This window comes from Jaculus jaculus, chromosome 2, assembly GCF_020740685.1.
Source record: "Jaculus jaculus isolate mJacJac1 chromosome 2, mJacJac1.mat.Y.cur, whole genome shotgun sequence".
NCBI lineage: Eukaryota > Metazoa > Chordata > Mammalia > Rodentia > Dipodidae > Jaculus > Jaculus jaculus.
Window position 1 is genome coordinate 69,229,862 of NC_059103.1, and position 26,664 is coordinate 69,256,525.

General features: G+C 46.7%; 2 protein-coding genes across 6 annotated transcripts in view; one reads left to right on the forward strand and one right to left on the reverse strand.

The window, feature by feature from the left end:
• Iqck (IQ motif containing K) overlaps positions 1-11,183 on the reverse strand; it is a 233,228-nt gene extending 222,045 nt beyond the window's left edge. The window contains exon 1 of the mRNA XM_045143039.1: positions 10,997-11,183. Coding sequence (XP_044998974.1) covers positions 10,997-11,183 — 187 coding nt within the window. The remainder of the gene's footprint in view (positions 1-10,996) is intronic.
• Knop1 (lysine rich nucleolar protein 1) lies at positions 11,182-24,102 on the forward strand. 5 transcript variants are annotated; one of them, XM_045143034.1, is made up of 5 exons: positions 11,182-11,341; positions 14,522-15,450; positions 17,596-17,664; positions 20,191-20,268; positions 23,388-24,102. In XM_045143034.1, the coding sequence occupies exons 1-5, from the start codon at positions 11,182-11,184 to the stop codon at positions 23,697-23,699; spliced, it is 1,548 nt and encodes a 515-aa protein (XP_044998969.1). In that variant the 3' UTR covers positions 23,700-24,102. The 5 variants fall into 5 exon arrangements, with proteins under 5 accessions (XP_044998969.1, XP_044998970.1, XP_044998972.1 ...); XM_045143035.1 differs by having other exon boundaries at positions 14,522-15,447; XM_045143037.1 differs by lacking the exon at positions 11,182-11,341 and adding an exon at positions 11,545-11,639.
• The last annotated feature ends 2,562 nt before the right edge of the window (positions 24,103-26,664 follow it).

The window sequence follows — 26,664 nt, forward strand, 5'->3', positions numbered from 1 at the left end:
ACTGTGACAAAGTTTACCTTATAAATTAGGCATAGTAAGAGATCAACAATACCGTTAGGGAAATGCAAATTAAAACTACTTTGAGATTCAATCTCACTCCTGTCAGAATAGCTATCATTAAGAAAACAAATGACAATAAATGTTGGTGAGGATGAGGTAAAAGGGGTACCCTTCTACACTGATGGTGGGAATGTAATCTGGTACAGCCATTGTGGAAATCAGTGTGGAGGTTCTTGAGACAGCTGAAAATAGATTTACCATATGTCCCAGCTATAGCCCTCCTAGGTATATATCCCAAGGACTCTTCTTATTACCTAAGAGATACTTCCACAACCATGTTTATTGCCACTCTATTCACAGTAGCTAGGAAATAGAACCAACCTAGATATCCCTCAACTAATGAATGGATAATGAAGACATGGTACATTTATACAATGGAATTCTATTCAGTAGTAAGGAAAAATGAAATGAAATTTTCAGTGGTGAAAACAGTGGACACTGCAAGCCTCAAGTTGGCCAGCCAGGCCAAATGAGCCAACGGGTGCAATAGTGACATGTCTGTTATGGGGGAAACCAACCACTCTCTAATTGGACTGGAGACCCACTCTATGGGAGGGAATACATGCCTAGTACTGAAAACCTAATCAAAAGCTTATGGTGGGGGATGTCATGAGCATTAGGAGTATAATGCCTGTTCTTGTCTGACTAAATAAATATGCCCTCCAAACTGCCCAGTAAACGCTTTACTTAATGTTCATACCCATGTATTTTTTTTTTGATTGAATTTTACTTTATTAAGCTACAAAGATGGAAATTCATTACTGCTTTCCTTACACAACTGGAGTTTGCACCTGGGAGCTACCTCACTCCTAAGCCTAGAAAAACCAAACTGCCAGCATGTTCAAAACAGACAGCCTAGAACTGCACATGGTTGAAGTGTAAATACACACAATCTTGTGGAAGTGATTCAGCAAGAAAACAGGCCTTGTACTCCACAGCTGAGATACACCTGTGTTGCAGGTCAAAGGAAGAGAAGCCGGGCACAGAGGCTCTGGCATCCAAAGCTCTGCTCCAGACCCATCTTCTCATGAGGAACCCATCCTCGCTGGAGCCTCACATCAACCAGCAGCAAACCCAGAAGTTAGGAGGTCGAAGAGTACATGTCTTCTGGTTTCCTTGGAGGCCTTCGGGTGACCTTCATCAGTCCTGTACTGTAGGAGCGCATCAACCAAATCGCCCGCCGCCGCCTTGGCTACGGTACGCCCGGCCCCGGGGTGCTCGCGGGAAGCCCAGGCGACTCCACCCTTCCGCCCAGCGCAGGCGAGCCCGGCCCCCTCGCTGGTGCCCAAGGCACCGCCTCTTCCTCCTCCATACCCATGTATTAATGCTACTCTCACTTTTGGTTAGAGAAGCTTCTCCTTTCAGGTGGCAGTGATCACTGGGATGACCCAAAAGGCAACATAGTGCTGAGAAGACATGATGGAGGAATGTTCAGCATTGAAACATCTCTGTCACACCTTCTAAGGCTCAGGGTCCATTGTGGAAGAGGTGGCAGAAAGAATGTAAGGGCTGAAGGAAGGGTAGGACTGCTTACAATGCAATCAACCAGACAGAAATTGGCCTCAATATCCTTGGCCTTGCAGTGCCTAGCACTAACTTCACAAGACTCTCATAATAGGAGGAAAAGATGATGACATCAAAATAAAAGAGAGACTAATGGAGATAAGTGGGGGATATGATGGACTGTGGATTTGTGAAGGGGAAAGTGGAGGAGAGGATGGAATTATGATGGTTTATTGTCTGTAAGTATTTTTGTATGTATGTAAGTATGGAAGCTGTCAATAAAAATATGTTAAAAAAAAAAAAAGCAATCAACAGCTGGACGTGGTGGCACATGCCTTTAATCCCAGCATTTGGGAGGCAGAGGTAGAAGGATCGCTGTGAGTTCAAGGCCACCCTGAGACTACACAGTGAATCCCAGGTCACCCTGGACCAGAACAAGACCGTACCTCAAAAAAACAAAACAAAACAAAAAAAGCGATCAACAATAGCAATAAAATAGCACAATATACCGTGATAAGTTATTTAAGCTTTGTGTATCTCTGGAATTGTCATTTTAATATTCTTGGACCACACTTAACCATGCATAACTAAAACTGCAGAGTGGAACCTCAGATTAAAAAAAGGGTTGCCTGTACCACAAATTTAGGGATTTTAAACAATGTAGAAGCTGGGCATGGTGGCACATACTTATAATCCCACCACTCAGGAGGAAGCAGTAGGACCAAGAGCAGTAGGATCAAGTGGCTATGTGAGGCTGTCTCAAAAAAAAAAAAAAAAAAAAAAGAGTTGGAGGCCAGCAGCCTAGGCTGCATAGTAATACCTTGTCTCAAAAAAAGTTTTTTAAATAAAGCAATACAAACATATTATTCTCACACTACCATTGAGTCAGAAGTCTGGAAATAGACTGAGGACTGGGGTCTCACTAGGCTGGAATCAAGATACCAGCCATGGTTGTATCTTACCTGAGAGTTGGGGTCATTTTTGAAGTTCACTAGTCCTTAGAAGAACTTAAGTTTCTGGTGGTTGTAGGTGCTTGTTTGCTGTCAGTTCCTAAAGAATACTCTCAGGTCCTAGACATGGCAGTGCACAGTGGCTTGCTACTACTTCAAGGCCAGAATCTCCTGCTGGCATTTCTGACTTCGAAGGGCCCACCTAGTTAGGTTAGGCCCACTTACAATAATCTCTTTAATTTAAGGCCAACTAACTATGGACTTTTACATCTGGGGATAGATGTTTGATTAACATACTAGGCTCCTGAGAACTATGTTAGAATTCTATTTACCACTGAGGTAGGTAGCTTTACCATGTTTTTATTAAATTCACCTTTCTTTCCCCACCAGCTTGAGAACCACTGAGATGTGAAAACTGTTTATCTGGGTTTAAAATATACATATTTTTATCTTTGTCCAAATACTAAAGTAATACATACTGAAAGAAAATATCAAAACAATACAGAGGTGTACACACCTGAGTGAGTCACAGATAACCCCACTGCAACTCTATGACTTGGCACAGATCTAGTCAAATATTTTTAATGTACTTACTAATTATATATAGATTTATATGTACATGTACATACATATGTATAAAAATGTACTCCCAGATATATCTCCCAGATTACATCAAATTGCTCCAATGTCGAACTTCATAAAAATAAATGGTTATCTTTTCTTGAATTTTATTTTAGGTTAGCATACATAGTACTGGCTTTCATTATGACATCTTTACACATGTCATACTTTGTTCTCATTAATTTTCCTCCCATCATGATTAGCTTTCCTTCTTCTTTCTTCCTTTTTTTGTGTTTTGTTGAGGTAGGGTCTCACTCTAGCCCAGGATGACCTGTATGTATGTAGTCTCAGGCTGGCCTCAAACCCACAGCAATCCTACCTCTACCTCCCAACTGCTGGGATTAAAGGCTTCTGCCACCATGCCCAGCATTTTCTTTTTTAAATTTTTTTTTTTGTTTGTTTTTTGTTTTTTCAAGGTAGGGTCTCACTGTAGTTCAGGCTGACCTGGAACTCACTATACAGTCTCAGGGTGGCCTTGAACTAATGGCAATCCTCCTACCTCTGCCTCCCAAGTGCTGGGATTAAAGGCGTGCACCACCACGCCCAGTAAAAAATATTTTTATTTATTTGCAAGCAGACAGACACAGACAGAGAGAATGGGCACGCCAGCCTTCCGACCACTGCAAACAAGCTCCAGATGCATGCATCACTTTGTGCATCTGGGCTTACGTGAGTACTGTGGAATCAAACCCAGGTCATTAGGCTTTGCAGGCAACTGCCTTAACTGCTGAGCTATCTCTCCAGCCCCCATTTTTTCCTTTTGACAAAACAGTTTCAGGTGTAAGAATTAAGCCTACGAAAGCACTGCTATCCAAGTCAGTGGTGTATTTATAGAGATAATATAAGGAGGCATTGTTAGTAAGATTAAGAAATTGAGAGCAAGCCCGAAATGTACACTTGTTAGATAAATGCAGCTTACAGTGCCTGTAGCAGTGCCAAACCCAGTACTCAACACCAAGGATGGCTCCTACTCATAAAGGAATCCCCAGTATGAATTACTGAATCTAAAGGTAACCTGTTGCACTGTTTTATCCACTGATCCTTCCTTCATTCACTGGAATCCCAGGTACTTTCCTGCAAAGTCAAAGGACCCAGGTTCAATCCCCCAGAATTCACATAAGCCAGCTGCATATGCATCTGGGGTTCATTTACAGAGGTTTGAGGCCCCATTGTGCCTATTTTTTCTCTCTCTCTGCCTCTTTCTTGCTATCAAATAAATAAAAACTCTTGAAAAAAAGAGTCAATTTTATATACAATTCTAACAATGTATGCTCCCAGTGGTGAGTTGGCCTGTTGCTCCATGCTATAATCCATCTTACACATACTTAAATCATTATAAATTTATTTATTTGTTGTTAGCTTTTCCTGGGGGGTGTGAACAAAGGTCTATTCACCCCAGATAAGGCACCAATGACAGACTAAAGAAATGATTCCATCTAAGTCTAGCTCAGTGATCCAGTAAATTTATTGGAATTACTTACAGGAGGATGGGTGAGGGGTCACCTAACAGCACCACAGACAACTCTAGGATGGTTAGGTCACAGGAAAGCCCACCACCCCAGCATAGGCGACAATTCATGGAAGCTGTGTCCCCAAATCTCCGGAAAGTCCTCTCCCCGAACACTGCAACACTATTGCCTGTATCTTGTATGTCCTTGGAGAGGGACATTGTCAGTTTCGCAAATTTCAGGAGCTTCCCTAGACTTGAGAGGAGTTAACCTCCTGACTTCATAAGTTTCCTTTACACGTCCCGAGTCTTGAACCTGTTTCTATTTGAAACTTCTTGAAGAGTATGCCTCCAGAATGATGTTTCAATTTGGAGCAAATGGCTATACAACATTGTCATTTATATTTTTTTGTGAATAAAATCTCTTGGTTCACTTACATTTGATGGACAAGACAAAAACATCATTTATAAGACCACAAAAGATAAAATAGTTGAAATGATTATGTCCAAGTATGGGAAAATACATTAGCTGCAGGACACTGATGTGTTAGCTACTGAAGGCTTCAAAGTAAATTTGGTATATTTGAAAATTCATCAGTTTCATCTTGTGGATCAATGTGCATACATAATTGATTACAGAGCAGTGCTGCTACACTGAAAGGTATAATAATTAGATTAAGTTTGTAAAAAGCATGCATTCTTTAAATAAATTTGATTTACTATAGTTTGATTCATTCAATCCCCCCTCCCCACCCGCATGCTAGGAATCAAATCTGGGCCTTGTGCCTATTAGGTCAGTGCTCCACCACTGAGCTACACTCCAGCCCAATTCATTTGATTTTTCATTTAAGGCCAGAGAACATCAGGTGTCTTCCTCCATGGTTTTTCTGTTGTTACCTTTAGGAGTCTCTCACTGAACCAGGAGCTGCTGTTTGAGTCAGACTGGCTGTCAGTGAGCCCCAACAATTCTCATCTCCACCCCCTACAAGACTGGAACCACAGGTATTAGGTAGAAGCACCTGGCATTTTATGTGAGTGCTGGGAATCCAACTGAGGCTCTCATAAGTGAGCATCAAACACTCTTGTCCACTGCTGTAGTCAGTTCCATGTTGCTGGGACAAACATCCAAACCAGGCAGTTTAGAGGAGGAAGGGATTTACTGCAAGCTTACAGACTGGGGTAGTGGAGGTGGGACAGTTCTATCAACGGTGGAAGAAGCTGCTTCCATACCTCTAGAGAGAAACAACCAAACAACCCGCAGAAACTCAAAGCAGTAAGCACAAACATGCAGCCAGCAGGCCTCCAGAGGTCACATTGCTCTCTTACACCTCTGGGCTGGAATTCAGATTTGCCTCAAGACATCTTAGGGCTGGACTCCAGAATCCACCCCCCCAGTGACACCTCCTTCAGCCAGGCAGCTGGAGATCCAAGTTATAAGCTTAATAAAATACCTGAGCCTATGGGGGACATACATCCACATTCAAACCAGACCCACTGAGGCATTTCTCCATTTAAGAATTGTTTAGTGTTTAAGAGCCAGGCATGGTGGCGCACACCTTTAATCCCAGCTCTCGGGAGGCAGAGGTAGGAGGTGAATCACCGTGAGTTTGAGGCCACCCTGAGACTATATAGTAAATTTCAGGTCAGCCTGGGCTAGAGTGGGACCCTACCTTGAAAAAAAAAAAAATTGTTTGGTGTTTGGAAAAATTTGCTTCTCTGTTCTGCATTGTAAGTGCTTAGGGCAATCAGGTATTGACGGAAGACATGAAAAGAGCCTCTTTAGAGACAAGTATTGGAAGTTCCTCCACCCTGGTTTGTTCGGGCCATTAGAACAGGTGTGGTATAAACAAGGCAGTGTGTATTCTTTGAAGAAGCATGGCTGAGAGGGGCTTCTCCCAAGATGACAGATCATAGGGTGTGCCAATCTTATCTCTGTGAATGCGTCCTATGCCAAATCAGTTCATTTGAGTTAAGACTTTGACTAGAGGGTGTGGGCAATGGGAGAAGACACCAGTGGACTACGTTGATGAGGAGAGAGTACAGCTGTTGTGCTGTATACTGGTCCATGATGGTACCTGACAGGTAGGACAAGGCATCTGATTTTACAACAGCATTGAGGGCTATGGAATTGGAGGGTCTGAGGGACGTATCATGGACATCAAGAGGACACTGATAGCAAACACAGCAGAATCAAGGTAGCAAACTCAACCCCAAACTCATTCCTGGTCTAAGTAACAAGTAGACAATAAGCATCACAAAGCACTCTAAGACTTAATTAGAAACCTTGGAAGAAGTTTATTAATACCAATACAAACGATTTTGCAAATGCAAAGTCCTTAGTTGTCACTAGGAAAAGTGAGGGTGAAAACTGAAGAACATTTACAAATAAGTGGTACAGGCAGGAAATGCATGCATACCGAAAGCCAGAGATAAGAGACTTTTAAGTTAGATATTTACCCGTATTGTATCTTGTCTCCATGAACTTGGTCTGTTGGCTAAGAGAATTTGTGTTTAAATAGTGATGGGTGTACAAGTGCCACAGTGCATGTGTAGAGATCAGAGGACAACCTTGGGGTGTTAGTCCATATCTCCCACCTTGTTTGAGATAGCCTCTTGTTATTTTGCCTCTGTGAATACCAGACTAGCTAGCCAATGAAATTCTCCAGACTCTGCCTCCCATTAGTATAGCTGTGCTGGTATTATAGACATGTGCACTATTGGGTCTGGCTTTAAGTACATTCTGGGGAGCTGAACTTTGGTAACCAAGCTTTCACAATAAGCAGGGTTTTTTGTTGTTGTTTGTTTGTCTTTGAAGTAGGTTCTCATTCTAGCCCAAGCTAACCTGGAATTCACTCTCTAGCACTGGCTGGCCTCAAACTCAAGATCATCTTCCTACCTCTGCTGGGATTATAGGTGTGAGCCACCACATCTAGCACTAAGCACTTTTATCGATCTCCCCAGCCTGGCTATAGTAATTTTAAAATGGAGACATCCTAATAGAATGTCATACTTAACCTCAAAGGTAAGAGTAGCAAAAAGCATGTACATTTTTCTTTCTTCCCTTTCCCTCTCTTTTTTTAAAATATTTTTTGTTCATTTTTTATTTAGTTATTGAGAGCGACAGACATAGAGAGAAAGACAGATAGAGGGAGAGAGAGAGAATGGGCACGCCAGGGCTTCCAGCCACTGCAAACGAACTCCAGACACGTGTGCCCCCTTGTGCATCTGGCTAACGTGGGACCTGGGGAACCGAGCCTCGAACCGGGCCCTTAGGCTTCACAGGCAAGTGCTTAACTGCTAAGCCATCTCTCCAGCCCCCTTTCCCTCTCTTTTCCTTGGCTCCCTTTGAGAGTCTATTTGCCCAGGCTAGCCTTGAACTTTTGATCCTCCTCCTTCAGCCTCCCATATGCTAGAATTACAGATATGTGCCACTATGTACAGTGTCATATTTCTTGAAAGAACTTGGATTGACTCACTGTGATAATCTCATTTGTCAACTTGATGATACTTAGAATCACCATGGGAACTTATCTTTGGGCATGTCTGTGAGGGAGTTTTTAAATTAAGTTAACTGAGGTGGAAGACTCACTCTAACTGTGGGCAGCACTATTTCATGGGCTAGAATCCCAGACTGAATTAAAAGGAGAAAGTGAGCTGAGCACCAGCGTTCACTGCTGCTTCCTGAGTACAGATGCCCCACATTCTCACAGTCCCTGCAATGATGTGCTGTATCCCCTTGGACTGTAAGCTAAAATAAACCCTTCCTTCCTTAAGTTGCTTTTCAGGTATTTGATCACAGCCATGAGCATTATTAATAAACTCAGAATATCTTTGTTATATGATTAAGAACTTACTTATGTAAATTTTTTTTTCTTTGGTTCTTCAAGGTAGGGTCTTGCTCTAGCCTAGGATGACCTGGAATTCACTATGTAGTCTCAGAGTGGCCTCCTACCTTTGCCTCCTAAGTGCTGGAATTAAAGGCACATACCACCACACTCAACTTTCATGTAAAATTTTCTTATTTATTTATTTGCATGCAAAGAGAGAATGAGAATGATGTGCTAGGGTCTCTAGCCACTGCAAACGAACTCCAGATGCATGTACCACTTTATGCATCTGGCTTTATGTAGGTTCTGAGTAATCAAACCTGGGTCCTTAGGCTTCCTGGGCAAGCTTAACTGCTAAGTCATCTCTTCAGCCCCATGTACATTTTTAAATTTACTTGATTAAGGGTTTAATCATTTAGGTTAAATCCTCATCACAGTGCCTGTGTATATAACTCACCATTTTTGATCTCATTTAACTTCATTATTGTTTTTGTTTTTTTCAGGGTAGGGTTTCACGCTAGCCCAGGATGACCTGGCACAAACTCTGAGTTCTATGCTGGCTTTGAAGTCTCAGTGATATAATGTACTTTTCTCTTTTAGCATAATAACTCCTATTACCTTCTCTTGTCATCCTCCCACTGAAACCCTTCTTCTCAATGAGTCTATCTTCTACTTTCATGGTTTCTTTTTTATAGCAGTGAACCTCTGGGTTTAGTCAGACTTGCTTGCATGAGTATAGGTGGGGGGTTATTTACCAGATTTCACTCCATTTTTCTAAGAAAATACTTTAATTATTCTTTTGAGAGAGAGAGACAGTGTGAGTAGGGGCACACCAAGGCCTCCTGCCACTGCAAACTCCAAATACACTGCAGCCCTGCGAAGTAGGTATAATTATCTCCCTGAGATGAACTGAGCAAGTTTCCCAATACCACACTATAAATTGAATTACGAACTATTTGGGTTGGAGAAATGAACACTTTGGGGCCAAAACAACTACAATAACTATCTTCAAAGAATTGGTTGGCTCCTTGGATAAGGACTTAATGGTAGGAGTTACAGCAGAATGAAACAGATCTTCTCTAACAAAATGCAGCGCTGGAGAAGGAATGTATGCCCTGGGTTGTATTGAAATGACTTTGGGGGTACCTACTAATTTTGCGTCCACTATTCTATTGTTCCTCTGTATTCTTCATTTCTCCCCCACCCCAGTGCTGTATTCTTTATTTGTTTCAACTCACTGCTCTCCCTTCTTTTACATAGAACATCCATTTTCATTCTAGCAAACTTTTAGTGACCTGTGCCTTTCAATACAGTAGCCACATGGGGACTATTTAAATCTAAGATCAAGTTTAAAAAAATGTGCAGCCGTGTGCAGTGGTGCATGCCTTTGATCCCAGCACTTGGGATGCAGAGGTAGGAGGACTGATGTGAGTTTGAGGCCGGCTAGAGACTACACAGTGAATTCCAGGTCGGCCTGGGCTAGAGCAAGAGCCAACTTTAAAAAACAAAACTAAAGTAACAACAACAAAAAAATTGTTCTTCAATTGTGCTAATCCCAAACCACATCCCAAACATGTGAAGGTACAAATCATTGACAGTTCTATTAGTGGTGTTTCTTTTCTTACTGGAACTGTGTGGTTCTAACCTCATCAAGGAGGTGCTATTATTATTCCCACTTTACAGAGACCTTACTTTAAGAACACTGTAAGGCCTCCATGAGCTAGGTATAGGGCCGGAATGGAACAAGCGAGCTAAACTGAGAGACCAAGAGGAAGATTTAGAGCAAGATGGCATTACAACCCACCTGTCAGTTGTACTCGACACGTGGGCAGGCAATAAGTACCAAGGCTGGAAACATCTGGGGTAGCTGGTCAAAAATTCTCTGGATTTCATGTGCAGTTCTGTAGGTGGGCTGGCACGGACTTTTTTTTTTTTTCTTTTTGCACGTGTGAGTATGCCGTGTTCATACATGTGTGGTGTAAGTAAGTGTGCACACGTGTGCGTGGGAGGGTGGCTAGTGGGCGACTTTGGGTTTCTTCCTCACTTGCACGCTGACTTTTTTGGATTGTTTCCTGTTTTTGAGACGGGGTCTCTCACTGAAACTGGAGCTTACCCATTCGGCTAGACAAGGTAGCAAAGAAACTAGGGATCCTTCAAGGGCACCTCCCCAGTTCTGTCATTACATCACATCTCAACCAGCATTTTACCAGGATTCTGGACGATCCCAAGTCCGGTCTTCATGCTTGTTGCTGCAAACACTCGGCAAAGTGAGCCATCGCCTCCGCCCACACTTTATTTTTAATGGGGTCCCCGACTCTGTCCCAAATGAGACATAAAGACCAGTGGTGCACTGCACACCACACGACTCCTTTGATCTGTTGGTTTTCACGCTGATGTGACCAGGAATAGAGGCTGGAGGCCACGCTAGGTGAGGTCGGGACAGCCTCAGCTTCCCCTCTCGGGGCCTGCGGGCCCGGTGGGCCGGAGGCGGGGCGGCCCCGGGACCCGCACGTCAGCGCCTGGCGCACAGTGGCCTCGAACACGCGGCGCCGCCCTCCCCGCCCGCCCGGCCAGTCGGGGCCGCCTACCCTCGCAGACCTGCTCCCACAGGTTTCTGCCTGGTGGCTCGGGGACCTGCCCCGGCGACACGAGCCGCTCGGGGGACACCGGCGACACGGTGAGCACCAGCGTGCGGGTGCTGACCGACGAGTCCGCGGAGCCGCTCGGCTCATCGCGCACGACGCTGCGGCTGGAGGTCTGCCGGGACGCCGCCATGTCCGCGGTCTCCACGACAACCGCGCGGGACGCCGGGCCGCGACCCGGAAGGAGACGGCTCTCGCGGGGGCGGGCCCGAGGCTCGCGGCGGACTTCCGGGTCTCGGCGGAGCGGGCGCTCACGTGGAGGCGGGGACGCTCGGCCCGCGGGTGGACCGGGTGAGTGCCCGGGGCGCGGGCGGGGGGCCGGGCCTGGCGCGGGCCTGGGGCGGGGCGCGCGGTGAGGAGGAAGGAGGACCGCCGGCACCCCCGGATGGTCCCCCGGAAGCCCTGGGCTCTGAAGTCGGGGACCCCCGCGTGGCTCTGCCTGTGCTGAGCCGGGGGCGCCGCGGGACGTGGGAACGGCCTCTCTCCTGGGCTCGGGGTAGTCCTGCGGGATGGGTTCGAATCCCGGTTTTGCAGCTTTGATAACTCTGAGACCTTGCACTCGCGTATTAACGACTCCAAGGCCTGTGAGGTGGGTACTCAGCCCTCCTCCGGAGGATCCCGCGCGAATTTGAAAGCATTGTGGCCCGCCCCCATAATCCCGGCACCCGGGATGATGCTGAGGGGAGGTTCCAGTTCCTGGCCAGCCTGGGACACGTAGACCCTGTCTCAAAAACAAACTTGTTTTTGAAGAAAGCATTTGCTTTTGTTGATGCACGCTGTAGGGTTCGTTTTCCTTTCCCCCTTGCGAGAGTGAATTAATCGGAGTTGCTGGGGCTGAAGAGGAGCATGCTGCAGAGTGCTGAATGGGAGAGACAAGGACTGGTTGGTTTAGCTGACTTACTGTGATCAGCTTTCCTGACCACTCCCTCTTACTGTAACATGCAAGGCTTCCATGATTCCACCCTCTCCTGGCTTGCATCCCCTCTTCTTTGTGACCCCACTTCCTCTGCCTACCTCTTTGAAGGTTCTATATGGGATCTAGTCTCAGGGTTTTTCTGTTCCCGTTTAATTGCCATCCATCTAATCTCCTTACTTGTACAGTAAAAAACTCTTGGCTATCTCAAGGCCCCGGTGCAAGCCAGCCCACGTCTTTCAGTCACCCAACCGTTCCCTCTTTGAAGCCTTATATTGTTTAGTAATTTTGTTGACAATTGGTAGGGCAAGTTGTATGACCTTCTACCCTGAGCCTAACCATTGTCCTTGCTTGTTGTTTGTTTTTGTTTTTGAGACGGTCTGGCTAGAACTTACTGTGTAGACTGATCCTTTTGCCTCTTCCTTCCCAAATGCTGGGATTCTATATCTGTGCCACAATGTCATGCTTATTATGCTTCTTTCTCTTCCAAATGTACAAATACTTATTTGAAAGCAAACAGAGGGAGAGAATGGATGTGCCAGGTCCTCTTGTCACTGCAAATGAGCTCCAGATGAATGTGTTACTTTGTGCGTTTGGCTTTATGTGGGCACTGGGGAAGTAAACTCGTGTAGTCAGGCTTTGCAAGCAAGTTCCTTAAACTACTGAGCCATCTCTCCAAGCACTCCCACTTTCTCCCCTCGCCCCCCAGGAAGGTTCTTGCACTAGGTCAGGCTGACCTGGAGTTCACTGTGTAGTCTCAGGGTGGCCTTGCACTCATGGTGTTTGTCCTACCTCAGCATCCCAAGTGCTGAGATTGAAGGCATGCGCCACCAAGCCCCACCCCCACTTGTCTTTTTCAGTAAAATGTCTTATTTATTTGCAAGCACAGAGAATGGGCATGCTAGCAGCTTAAAGCACTACAAATGAACTTAGGATGCATGCACCACTTTGTGCATTTGGCTTTATGTGTGTACTGGGCAGTTGAATCCTGGTCCTGGTTCTTAACCACTGGGCCATCTCCCCCTGCCCCCCGCTGCCTTTTAATGGCTGATGTTTTATCTTGTTCATCTCATTCTCTAGTATTCATTCAGTAAGCAATTATGGAGCACCTGCTCTGTGCCAGGCACTGAGCTGCCTCTGGGAATACAACAGGAAAGAAGGCAAACAAGGTGAAGGAATAGGTAGGTTTAGGTACTCCCAGACTCCGCACATGTCTGTGGAACAGGATGTTAATGAACTTGAGCTATAGCTCAGGCCTGCCCTGGCTCTTTGAAACTAAGAGTGAGCTGAAGCCAAGGAGGGCTGCAGTCTGGAGATACTACCTCCACCCTCTGCCACAATCCAAACCTCTTTTGTTTCTGGATGCCCTAAAGCTGCCTGTGTTCTCCAGCCCTGGGAGCAGCTGGAGAGTGTAGTGAGGAAATGGCTTAGGTGGAGTCAAGGGTATGAAGGCTTCCGCCCCTTCACAGAGGAGCTCCCTCCCATTTGTGCAAGAAAGCCTAGGCAAGCAGGGTGGTTGTTCATCATTGGCGTTCCTTAGATGCCGGCAGTCAATTTGAAGTCTTTTGTTTTTGAGACAGCATCTAATGTATCCCAGGCTGGCCCTAAAACTTGATACACTAGAATGATCTTGAATTTCTGATCCTTCTGTCACTATCTCCTAAGTGCTGGGTGTGCTATAATACCTGTAGTGACTAGGGTCAAACCCAGAATCTCACACAGGGTAGGCAAGCACTTTACCAACTTAGCTACATCCTTACCCTCAACTTGAAATGTAAAAGCAAAATGGACTTGAGGACTAGAGGTGGCCTCCATCCTGAACAGCCCCCTGGTTCAGCCTCTGTATGGATAGGAGGAAAACCAAGGCCCCAAGAAGCCAAGGCATATGGCCAGAGTAATGTCAGAGCTACAGTCGGACCCAAGTGTGTAGCATCCTAGCTGGGGTTCTTCTCTCAAATAGGCATCTAGGATAGTAAAAGTTGACATGCAACGGGTTCATTTCCAGACACAAAGAAAGGATTAATTTGTTACTATCCTTGTCTCTGGTGGAAGTCAACAAGGAAGGTTGAACTTTTGGCATTTCTGTCTGCTTTGTCTAGAAAAGGGAATCAACCCCCCTCCCTCCCACTAGGGCAGCCAGGCTTTGTCACAGGCGTGCTCACAGTGCCTGGCCCAGTGTAGGTACTTGGCAAATATCTTCTGAATGAGTGACTAGGTTAAGAGGTTTAAGGGAAGAGGTAGAAAATGAATCAAAAGTGCTTCAGGCTTAGTGTAGATTCTTATTAATCCCCCTGAGGAAATCCAGAAGAGAAAACAGGCTCAGGGAGGTTAAATGATGTATTCAAAGTGAGGAAGCAAGTGGAATTTGAACTTGGGGCTGCCTGGATTTAAATTCCTTGCTACTTGATTGGCTTCCCTTTTGCTCCAAAAGAACCAGAACAATGTTTCCCACCCCCTGATTTTTTAAACCACCCTCACAGAAACAGCTCTGTGCAGAAGTTAAAATTGAACCCTGGGTTCTGGATGTGGTGATAAATTTGCATTTTTTGTTTTTTCAGGAATGATCACCAAGACCCAGAAAGTAGACCTGGGCCCAGGGGTCCCAGAGAAGAAAAAGAAAAAAAAGAAGATTGCAGTGGTCAAAGAACCCGAGACTCAATACTCTGTCTTAAATAGTGACGATTATTTTTCTGACATTTCTCCTGCAAGGCCCATATCCCCCTCTGATAATGTGGGTCAGGGGCAGGTCTCCGAGATGTCTCTGGGCAAGAAAAAGAAGAAAAAGAAGGACCACCATACCTCTTGTAAGGAGTTTTCAGAACCTGAGCCCCTGGTATGTGCCAGACTGACAGAGTCACCCAGTGCTAGAAACCAGGTCCTTGACCAGCTGGAATGTCTTAGTGGAGAGAAGAAAAAGAAAAGGAAGTCCTTATCTCTGGCTGCTTCCCAAAGCTCAAAGTTGAAGACTTCCCCTGACCCCAAACAGGGCAAGGAGGTGAGCGGAGCTGGCAAGAAAGTCAAAAAGCACAAGAAGGAGAAAAAGACACGAGATGCCATAGCCTTCTCTACCAAGGACCCCTGGCTGTGTGAGGCTGGCGATGCTCTGTACGCAGCCTCAGTGGAGAAGGAGGAGGCTGAGGGGCAGGTGGCCTTGGGGCAGAAACGCAAGCAAGGCAGCACCAGAGAGCACAGCTTGAAAAAGAAGAAGAAGGCCCCCCAGGAGAGCGACACCCTCCAGGTTCACTCTAGGCACAGTAGGGCTGTAGAGACTAGCCCCGGGAGAGGAAGGAAGAAGCAGCCGGTTGAAGCTGGAGTTCTAGACTACATCTCAGTAGGAGACAGCCTGAAATCTCCAGGGAAGAAGAAGGGGAAGTCCAAGAAAAAGGAAGAACAGCCAGTTGGTGAGGAGCTGGCAGTGAAAACAAAGAAAAAGAAGAAGAGGAAAGAGCACAGAGTAGCAGAAGTTCCCTTGGAGGAGGAGGAGGTAGTGGTCTTTAGGAATGTGCCATTCCTTGGGAGTTTTAAGGAGACTGCATGTGTGCACATAGCCATGGGCACTTAGCTTTAGCTGCCTGTACCCTGGTGTCTTTATTGACACGTACTGAAAAAGATGTGGGTTAGCCACCTTGGCGTATGATTGGATCCAAGGGTTTATAAAGTATCGCCAGTAGTACAAGTGTCCTTTGCCATCACCTACCCAGGTCCTTACCATCTCACCCAGGTTCTAAATCCGAGTTTGGTGCTCTTGCCATCTAAATCTCAGGAGCTCCATGAGCACCATGTAGGTATCACATTGTGTGCCTGGTGTTCCTTCCTATCATGTGTTAACCTATTTCCTTTTTCTGCCAGTATGATGAGGAAGTTGCTCTGTTCATTCACTTTACAGGCACGAAAACTGAGGTGTAAGGGAGTTGACTATCCAGAGTCACCCAGCTTGGAAGAAATGGAGTTGGCATATAAATACAGACAATGTGGCTACTGGTTTGGAGGGGTCCCTTCTCAGACTTGCCAGGGTATCCTTTCCTAGAAACCAAATGTTACTGGAGCCCAAGAGATAACAGTCTTCCCTGAGAACAAGCCTTAGCTTTGTTAACTAACGCCATGCCAGCCAGCAGGGTGCCTTAGACCAGCAACTGCCTGTGCCTCTCAAGGTGACCATGAGGACTTACTGAGGGGTAGCTGGTGGGGAAGGAGCTGTGTGTGCCTGGTGCCCACAGATGGGTTGAGCCTGTCAGAATTGGGCCATTAGGAGAGAGGTGCTGGCCTGTGTCTGCTTTTTTGAATGGCCTGAGGATGGCAGGGCTGCTCCTCATTGGGAGCCTGTAGCAGGTGCTTTTGTGCAGGCATTCTCCTGGCTTTGCCTTTGTCCATGTGGCTCCATCTCACTGCTGTGTTTATTCTGAAACTTGAGCTTCAGGAACCCAGAGGCTTGGATCCAGCCCCTGTCTGAACCTAGTATCCCTTCTCTCAGGAGCCCAGAAAGGTGTCTCCTCTGTCAGGTAGCTTCCAGAGCATTCTGCCGAGACAGATGCCACTTCCCTTCCAAGCTGAGAAGAAGGTGATGGTATGAGGAGGCAATGCCCAGATAATCACACATTAGGTCATCATGCACACATGCAAGCATGTGCAGTCCTCGGGGCCAGGCATAGCACTTCTGGGGGAAGAAGGCAAGAATTATTGATGGATCAGGGAACACATCTGGCCTGAGGTCTCACAATTTGAAGATGTCCTGAGAACTTGAATAAGTAGGGTGAGGACAGTCCATGCTGGCCCAAGAGGGAGAAGCTGGGTGACCATGGGCTCTGGGATCACAAGATGGACTTGCAGAGGCTATAACAGGCTGGATTTTATAGAGTATAAGAAGGGAGTTCTTGGGTTTAGGGACTGGGGTGACATGACTCGATTGAGATATTTAAAGCTCATCTGAAAAAAAAAAAACAGGTATGGTGGCGCACACCTTTAATCCCAGTACTGGGGAGGCAGAGGTAGGAGGGTCTCCATGAATTCAAGGCTACCTCAAGACTACATAGTGAATTACAAGTCAGCCTGGGCTAGAGTGAGACTCTACCTTGAAAAACCAAAATAAATAAACTAATAAATAAAAGTTCATCTGATCTGAGTGTAGCAGACCTGGGCTGGGGGTGAGGAGCAGGAAAGAAGATGGGTAATAGGACTCGGTATTGCAGAACAGTTGAATGGAGCCAGTGGTCAGTTTGTTGGCAGGGCTCCAAAGCTATGTCTGTGTGTGTCCTGGCCTTGCTGGTTCTCCCTTGCCTTCAGTGGGATCCTTGACCTGTCTTCCTGCTGACTTGGTATTACCATGGGAGGTCAGGTGACAGCACAGTAGGGAAGGTTACACATCAAGTCAGGGAGACCTGGATTAGTTGATCTGTCAGTAAGCCACAGAGTCATCTGGTGGTAGTCCCTTTACCTCTCTGGTCCTAGTTTAGTCTGTTGGGTGGCTTAGTGCTGCCATTTGTACGGAGACATGGGGTAGAGGGGCAGTAATTTGTTGACTGAGCTGCTTTCTGGGTGGCAGGAGTTAGGGACTATTGTCCCTTGAGGTCTTTCCTGGACTCAGGAACTCATCTGGCTGGCTGCTGGAGCTGAGTCACATCTGTCCTCTCCACAGGTGTCTGATGCAGACTTGGAGGTGGTGCTGGAAAAGAAGGGCAACATGGATGAAACCTACATAGACCAGGTAGGCCCAGAGCCCTCTCACTGCACCTTATTAACCCAGAGGCATACTTACCACCTGTTACCTTTCCTGAAGCCCCCTGCAGGGTGTCAGGAATGCTATTCCCTGTGACTCTGTAGCTGGGGCAGGCACATGTGCCCAGCCCACTCCATGTGGTGCTGTGTCTTGTGCTAGTTCAGGAGCATTGAGGGACAAAGGTGTCCTGTGGACTAGCTTCTACTGTTTGACCCAGATCCCCTGCAGGTGTGTCCTGCGTGGAACAGGATCTTGTGAGATGGGAGTGTTTCTATGATTCTGGGCCCTGAGAGTCCACCAGGACTGAAGGGGAGCTGCAGAGACCTGGTGTTGGACCCTGCCTCACCGGCTTGCTGACCCTCACCTCCCCATCTGAAACAGAGCTTGTGACAGCATAGGCCTTTGCAGGCTGCTATGGAGTCAGTCCATGGGCAAGACTGAGCCAGATACCTGGCAGCCAGTTCCTTTGTGTCATGCTCTTCCAAGTGATTGGTGAGATAACATGTCTTAGAGACACAGCAGTGTGATGGAGAACTGAACAGTTCTGCCTTATGGTTCCCATCTCCACCCCAGGAGAGAAGGGGTGGTGGAGCTAGCATTTAGAAGTGGGAGAGTCTGGGGAATTGTACCCAGGAGAGATGAAGAAGTGCTAACCTTGCTGAGGCACTGGGGAATTTGAGAGGGCAGTATAGTAAGGCTGAAGGGATTGGGCGGGGCTCTGCTGAGCTTCTGTCAGGGCCTGTCATGGAGTGCTAGCCTCCAGTTGCCTCACAGCCTCCTTGAATGATGCAGGCCTGCTCTGCTTACTGGGACCATGGCCAGTGTAATGGGGCTATACACCACATAGGGGCCTGTCCCTTGACGCCTGTCACATATCCTCAGCCCAAGTAGTCCAAAGTGCAGAACCATTGGAGCTTTGTGTTATTGTGTGCCTGCTAAAAAATACAGTTTGAAAATGCTTGTCACCATTTAGGGTAACCTCGGTAATCTCCCCTTCTGTTTTCCCCATTAGTACTGAAAGTTCATTGTGTTTGAAAGTGGGATGATAAACAGTGGAGGAAAAAGATCTGAAATCCTGCTATCTTCTGGTCTTCAGTGTTAACTCTCTTGTGTGCCCTTCTGGAGTTTTCCCTTGTATTTGTGTGTACCTACAACAGTGGAGTATTGCTGTGCACTCTCCCTCTCTTTGGCATCACTCTTTTTGTTTGGTCTTCCCACTTTGTTCATCTATGATACATGGGTCCTGGGGAATCGAACCTTGACCTTCGGCTTTGCAAACAAGCGCCTTAACCACTAAACCATCTCAATCTTGGTATCACTTCTGTCTTGGCGAATGTTTGTTTCTCTGTTGGCATCATCTCACTCTTTAGAGGGAAGAGACCTGTGTTTTCTCTTTCCCCCAACCATGGTTTCTGGGCTTCTGGTTTTGTGCTGTTTGGTGTTTGTTTGCTTTTTGGTTTTTTGAGGTAGAGTCTCACTGTAGCTCAGGCTGACCTGGAACTCACCACGTAGTCTCAGGGTGGCCTTGAACTCATGGTGATCCTCCTATCGCTGCCTCCCGAGTGCTGGGATTAATGGTGTAAGCCACCACGCCTGGCTTGTTTTGAAGTATATGAAAGGTTCCCTTTCTTTGCAGCCCTTGACAGATTGGAAGAGGGATGGGGAGCTAGAATTACACCTTAGTCCTTGGCAAGGAAGATAAGGCCTGTGGAAGCTTTCATAATGCACTGTGGGTACTGGTGTACTAGTAGAGGCCTTGAGCCATTCTAGCACCCAAGAGTGAATCAGACCTGTGTGCTCTACTACAGATAGGGTTATATACTGTCACTTGTAAAGGCACCACCTATTGCAGATACATGTTCAGAAAGGTTAAGTGAATTTCCCAAGACCACATAGCTGATTAACAGCAGTGCTGGGATTCAAGCTTGCCTTTGCCTTCTTTCTAGAAAACATTGTCATCGTGTATCCTCTGCACAGGACAGGGCCTTGGCATTGCAGTGTGGGAAACTTGCCACCCAAAGAGCTGTTACAAAATGTCTACTGGTAAAAATAGATGAGCTTCTGTTGTTCGGAAAGCCGTTCTCAACAAAACCTGCTCAGACCATAAGTGAAGTGGGTGTATGTTAGGCCAGAGGACTGAGCCCCGAAAGCATACTCTTGGCAAGAGCTACCTTTGGACTCTCTAGCAGAGGATAGCTCACAGCCTGGATGTATTTCTGTTTTAGGAAAGTCATTCTCAACAAATCCTGCCCAGACCATAAGTGAAGTGGGTGTATGTTAGGCCAAGGGACTGAGCCCTGAAAGCATACTGTTGGCAAGAGCCATCTGTGGACTCTGTAGCAGAATCAAGCTCACACACAGCCTCTGCCACCTGTAGCCCAGCTCCACCTCTGTCCTGGGTGTTAAGAGTCTCACGTTCTACCGACTGAGAAGCTGGGCACCCTTGCTCTGGGTTTAAGATCAGAAGAAAACAAGTGGGCCTCATTGCCCTTTTCTTTTGTTTTGCTTACCTAGGTGAGGCGAAAGGCCTTGCAAGAAGAGATTGATCGGGAGTCTGGTAAGACAGAAGCTTCAGAACCCAGGAAGTGGACGGTGAGTTCACTTGGTTTGTAGACCGTGTGGTCCTGACTGTAATGTGCTCAGCCAGCCAGGAATTGAGTTGGTCCTGAGCCAGCCTCTTCTGAAAGGGTGTCTACTTCCTTGCTGGGGAGCTGTGAGAGGCACTACCCCAACCTCTGTGTCCTGTCATTCCTGTCATGGATGATGGAGTGTCCTGCAGATTAATTGCTGAGGACACTTTACAAGTTCTTTTTTTTTTCAAGTTTTAGAGCGAGAACAAGAGAGAGAATTAGCCTTCTAGGTCCTCAGCCACTGAAGTCAAATGCCAGATGCTTGCGCCACCTAGTGGGCACGTGTGACTTTCCTCTTGCCTCACTTCTGTGCATCTGTCTGATGTGGGATCTGGAGAGTAGGTCGTTAGGCTTCCACAGGCAAGCACCTTAACTGCTAAACCATCTCTCTAGCCCCAAAGTTCTATATAGCAGTGGTCAGTGCCCTTAGTGGGCTGCTAAGATCACATAGGAGGCCAAAATTGGGGGTTCCATTTCTTAGGATTCATGGGAAATATTTAGACCAGCTCAAGAAGGTAGGACAGGTTAGGGATAGTATTAAGACCATGAAGCTAGCCATATAGGTTGGCAGGCCTGGTGGTAGCACCGTCTCTCCACACCTTCAGTTACCTAGCTGAATACCTCAGCCCATGGCCAGCTTTCCCCCTGTGCTATGCTGGCACCAGGCACAGAGGCGCATGGAGCCTTGATGGAGGGGACAGCGCTAACAATAAGGACCATCCCAGAGAGCAGTAGTGCTAGTTTAAAAGAATAAAAGTGAGAGTTGGTAGTGGCCCGCCATACTAGATGATAAGAGAGGTGACACTTGCCAAAGACCCTGAGGGTATGGAGATGTCAGCTGTGGGAAGACAGATTGGGCAATGAGACACTGAGGGTGTGGAAGTGCCAGCTGTAAGACAGGACAATGAAAAGGAAGAGCCCACTGGTGGGAGTAGGTGCAACAGTGTAGCTTGAATAGGAGCCACCAGCCCCAGGGCCATGGTGGGGAGCTAGCTATGGGCTGTGCCACTAGCTGGGAACTCCCATTGGCCATGGCCTTAGGGAATCACTCTAGGGTATTGGCACAGGAATGAGTGGAACAGAAAACAGCCTCAAAGTGTGCTTGGGAGACTGCCACAGGACTTGTTTTTCGGCTGGATTCAGGGAAAGAGACGGAAAGGAAGACTGCCTGGCCTACTCTGTCCTTAGCCTCCCATTGTACAGACAGCTTGGATTTGAATCTGAAGACCTGAGTCAGTTACTGTGCCTCAGTTTCCACCCCTACAAAATGTAGCTGCTTTCCAGGTCTGGTGAAGGTATAAAGTGGATTTTACTTTGTCTTTCCTCTGTCTCCTTTCTTCCTTTGCTCCTTTTGTGTCACTGAGCAGAGTGACACCCAGTTAAGTAAGGAGCATAGGAAGTGGCAGGTCTGGGGAGATGGTTCAGGGGTTCAGAGCCTAGCACCCATGAATGCCAGGCATGGTGGTACATGTCCATAATACCAGAGGAGCAGATATAAGAGGATCCCAGGGTTTGCTGGTCACCAGTCTAAACCAATCAGTATAACCAATCAGTAAAGTCCTTTTGGGTCAGTAAGAGACTTTGTCTTTAAAAAAAGAAAGAAGTTGGTTGTGGTGGCTCACACTTTTAATCCTAGCACCGGAGAGGCTGAGACAGGAGAATCTCTGAGTGTGTGGTCAGCCTGGGCTACAGAGTGAGTTCCAAGTCAGCCTGAGGTAGAGTGAGCCCTGTCTTAAAAAACTAAAATAGTTAAAGAGAAAAGAAGGAAGGGAGGAGGTTGGGAGTGAATGGAGGGGAGAAAATGGAAGGGAAGAAAGTAAGGAAAGGGAAAGACACTCAGAAGAGCCAGCTGGTCAGGACCAGGCAACCCTCAGATGTGGTCTCCTCAGACCCAGTTGGAGACCATCACAGGTAGCCTGTGCTTTAGAATTTGTAGGCTTGGGAAGTCATACTGCATTTGGGTCACCATGCAGGTGGGAGAGTGTCACCAGTTTATACACAGCAGCTGTAGTAATGGCTGGCTGATTGTTCTCCCAGACCTAGAAATGACTGTAGGCCAGCATGTGTCTCACAGGCAGAAGTTCCCAGGCAGTGTGGAAGTCAGCGGTCAGGTGTGACAGTGTGATAAGTATGGCCAGTTACCAATGGCCTAAATTGTGGTAAGAATTATATGCTGGGGTTCAGGTATACAATCAGACTTAATCCTCAGTGAATCCATATGAGCTGATGAAGTCTCTCCCTGTTGAGGACTTTGAAGCTGAGAGAAGTTGGGTAACTTGACTAGTCACGTAGGTGAGACTTCATCCAAGGCTCATAAGTTTAAGGTCATGGTCTTGGGACCTGGGTTCCTTGCCTCTTCCACATTCATGAAATGGAAGGGGTCTTAGTGGATTCCTGTATTTTCTAGCACAAGAAGTATTTGTGTGTGTGGTGGGTACAGCACTCTGACTGAAATTAGGACCCCCCCTGGTTCCTGGCTGTCTCAGTCTCTGGTTTGGCTGTAGGACCCCTCACGTGTGGGGGTCTCCTTCCTTCCTGCTATAAAGCACAATGCCTCTGAGCAGAGAAAAGCGCTCGGTGTTCTCACTGTCCCTCTCCTCTCTCACCAGCAGAAACATCCTGCTGATAAGTGAGTGGTTGCTGGCGAGTGCCTGTGTTGTGGGTGAGGTTTGCTGTATTGAGAATGCGGTAAGGTGATGTGTGCTGTGTTTAGGTGAGGTGAAGAATATTATGTTAGGAGGAGGCGAGTTGTATTGTCATAAGGTAAGGTTGTGATGTGTTATGATAGGAGGTGAAGTGTGCTTGTGTTGTGAGGTGAGGTTTTTCTTGGTGTCTCCATCGGGTAGGCACAAAGGCAGCTCTGCAGTGATGTACTTGGTACAAGCTAATGATGGGCCAGACCTAAATTAGAATCCATCTTTACCCGTCCTCCACAGTTAGCTGCAAGCCTCATATCCTTCAGTACCATAGGAGTAACTATTCTTCATAGGGCTCTGGTTAGGACTTCATTATCCCTGGTGGGTTGATGGGAAGGAAAGAGCTTTGACAAGGGAAATAATAGTCTCTTTCTTCTTTACACAGGGAACCCAGTTTGGTCAGTGGGATACTGCTGGTTTTGAAAATGAGGAACAGAAACTGAAATTTCTCAAACTGATGGGTGGCTTTAAGCATCTTTCCCCTTCATTCAACCGCCCCCCCAACATGACTGGGAGACCCAACATGGCCCTCAGCAAGAAGGCCGCAGACACACTACAGCAGAACTTGCAGCAGGACTACGACCGAGCCATGAGCTGGAAATACAGCCGTGGAGCTGGCCTTGGATTCTCCACCACCACAAGCAAACTCTTCTATATCGATAGGAACGCCTCCAAGTCTGTCAAGTTTGATGATTAAATTCTAGGGTCTTGCCTCCCCGAGCAACCCAAATTACATCTTGTTTGATTTTGTAGATGAAAGCCAGTTGGAAAGTTGTCTTGAGTTAAACAAGAAGAATAAGGAAACTCATGATGAGTTTTGGACTAAATGGGTAGGATGGCTTGTGTGTCAGGACTAGAATATGTGTGGCTAAAACTTCTATTTTCTGTGTTAAGTGTTCAATCCTTGCTTGGTGTGTAAGTAATAGTAGCTAACATCTGGTAGGTATTAGCATGTACAGAGCACATACTGAAGGGTTTTCTTTGCATTAGTGTAAATAATCATGATTATGAAATGGATGTTATTCTTATCTCCATCTTATAGATGTGGCAACTGAAGTTCAGAGATGAAAGTAATAAAACTGTCCAGGGTCACCTAGCAATAAGTGCCACCAGGTGCCCTACATTACTGCTCATTCCTAAAAGTCCCTTCTAGAGACTTTGAGCCCAAATACTTGATGGGGATTAGTGTATGGAGGGATCAAACTTTATCCATGTCTAAATACTGGAAAATGGAATTAATGCTATGTGGGCAACAGCAAACTTTCTTTCCCTGGTCCAGAGGTGGTTAGGTGCCCCAATATCCCTGATATGCAGTGCTTCTCTGGGCTACCCTGACTTTCTAGCTGTTGTCCTTCCTGAGTTGGGCTTCATTTGGCATTTCTGCATTGACTGGTAATGAACGAGGCATTTAGGACAGCAATTAGTACAGATAAACTAATGGCAAATACGTGCTGCTTTGTGGTCGCCAGAAAAGGCATCCTCTGTGGAAGCCACGTGGAGGCCTGGCCTGCAGGGTGATAGAGGAAGGTGCTCCTCGGCTGAAGAGGCATGAGCTCCATGGAAAGCTGCAGAGAGCTTCTGGGTATGAGGACCCATGACTGCCTTTCCATGCACCTTCATTTTGCTGCCTCACCTAGATGTTCAGATAGAGGCATTTCCCTGTCACTTGGCCTGACACATAGCCATCCCAGTACAGGCAGGTCTAAGATCTCACAGCGGGAAATCCTGGCCAGGGGACACGGTAGAGTGATCACCAAGGACCATCTCCTTCCTGCTGTGTTCTTGGCACTGGCTTCATCCAGCTGCTAGGAAGATGGTGGAGGCAATTACAAGCACCATATAAGGAACCTAGGACATTTCAGAGAAGGGAGAAAACCCCTTTTGTGCTCAAAGAAACTTCCAGAAGCTCCTTGAAAGACCTCTTCAGGTTTGTATGCTTGTTTCTGAATCAGCCCCCTTGGGAAGGAAGAGTCCTCCCAGGCCAGCCAGGAAGAGGGTATGGCATTCGGTACTGCCCCATGGATACCAAATGGGCAGCACCTGACCTCCCTGTCCTCTAACCTGCAGGCATTGACCAGGTCAAGTCCTGCAAGTTTAAGCCTCTTCTTTCAAGGTGAACTTGGCCTCTCCTAGAGTTAAATAAGAGGCAGTCTTACCTCCTAGTAGGCAGAGGTCTGTATTTGAATTAGTTTCGGTGGTCAACTTGTGACAGGAATTAATCTCTTCTGCCCTTGATCAACATTAGGACTTTACTTGGTACTAGAGGGAACAAGATGCTTGACTCCTGTAGTTTTTTTGTTTTTTGTTTTCCCTCCAGGTAGGGTTTCATTCTAGCCCAGGCTGACTGACCTGGAATTCACTATTGTAGTCTCAGGGTGGCCTCGAATTCATGATGATCCTCCTACCTCTGCCTCCCGAGTGCTGGGATTAAAGGTGTGTACCACCACGTCCGGGTCTCATACACTCAAATGAATATTTTTAAAAATTTATTGATTGTGATTTGCTTACTTTGTTTGAGACGGGGTCTCGTGTAGCCCAAACGGGTCCCAAACTCACTATGTAGCTAAGAGTGACTGAGCTTCTGATCCTCCCTTCTAAGTGCTGGGATTACAGGGCGATGCCATCACACTGGGGTTGATATGGTGCTAGGGACTGAACTCAGGGTTCTTGCATGCTAGGCATGCACTATCCATTGAGCTCCATCCTCAGCCTCATGTTTCTCAAAGCCACCGTAAACATACTTGATAGTGTATATATAATATTCCACAATGCCTGAGTTTAGAATGCTGTTTCTCTGGAGGAGCACCTTCAAGGTTAGATGTTTTAGTCCCAGAGGGTGGGACATTCTAATAGAACATTGTCTTGGTGTTAACAAGCCATTCCTTAGCAGCATCTGAGAGGAATTTAAAAAAAAAAATTTTGTTTTGGTTTGGTTTTTCAAGGTAGGGTCTCACTCTAGCTCAGGCTGACCTGAGATTCACTATGTAGTCTTGGGGTGGCCTTGAATTGACAGAGATCCTCCTACCTCTGCCTCCTGAGTGCTGGGATTAAAGGCATGTGCCACCATACCCGGCTTTATTTTTTTAATTTCTTTGAGACACAGATAATGCATATGGACTCCAGGTGCCTGTGCCACTTTGTGCATCTGGCTTTATGTGGGTACTGCAGAATCAAACCTGGGTCATTAGGCTTTGCAGGCAAGTGCCTTAACCATTGAGCAATCTCTCCAAACCAGATTTTGCAGACAAGTGCCTTTAATCCCAGAGCCATCTCTCCAGCCCTAGAGTTTTAATGTTTGAGAACCTAGCAACTGCTTCAGGCTGAATATTGTTGGGCACAAATATCTCAGGTTCTGGGGGTTCTTGTTCAAGTCCCTGGGGTCCTATTGGACTTCATATCTCTTGGAACTCATTTGAGGAAGCTGCAAATCCCAGCCACTGCAGGAGAGAGTGCATGGCTTCTGGTTCCCTACACCAGCCTTTGGGCCTTTGCCCATGCCATTCCTTCTTGAAGGAGCCTCCCTCTGGCCTTTTCTTCTCTAGTTAACTCCTACTGCGATTCGAGATTTGGCTTAGAAGCGGGGCATGGTGGTGCATGCCTTTAACCCTAGCACTCTGGAGGCAGAGGTAGGAGGTAGAGGAAAGAGGTAGGACTTCAAAGCC

Bases quoted from the DNA above. Each gene is read 5' to 3' on its own strand.
- Knop1 (XM_045143034.1), top strand. From the start codon at position 11,182: ATGTCCGCGGTCTCCACGACAACCGCGCGGGACGCCGGGCCGCGACCC. The intron at 17,665-20,190 runs GTAGGCCCAGAG...TTGCTTACCTAG, and splicing joins ATGAAACCTACATAGACCAG to GTGAGGCGAAAGGCCTTGCA. The intron at 20,269-23,387 runs GTGAGTTCACTT...TTCTTTACACAG, and splicing joins CAGAACCCAGGAAGTGGACG to GGAACCCAGTTTGGTCAGTG.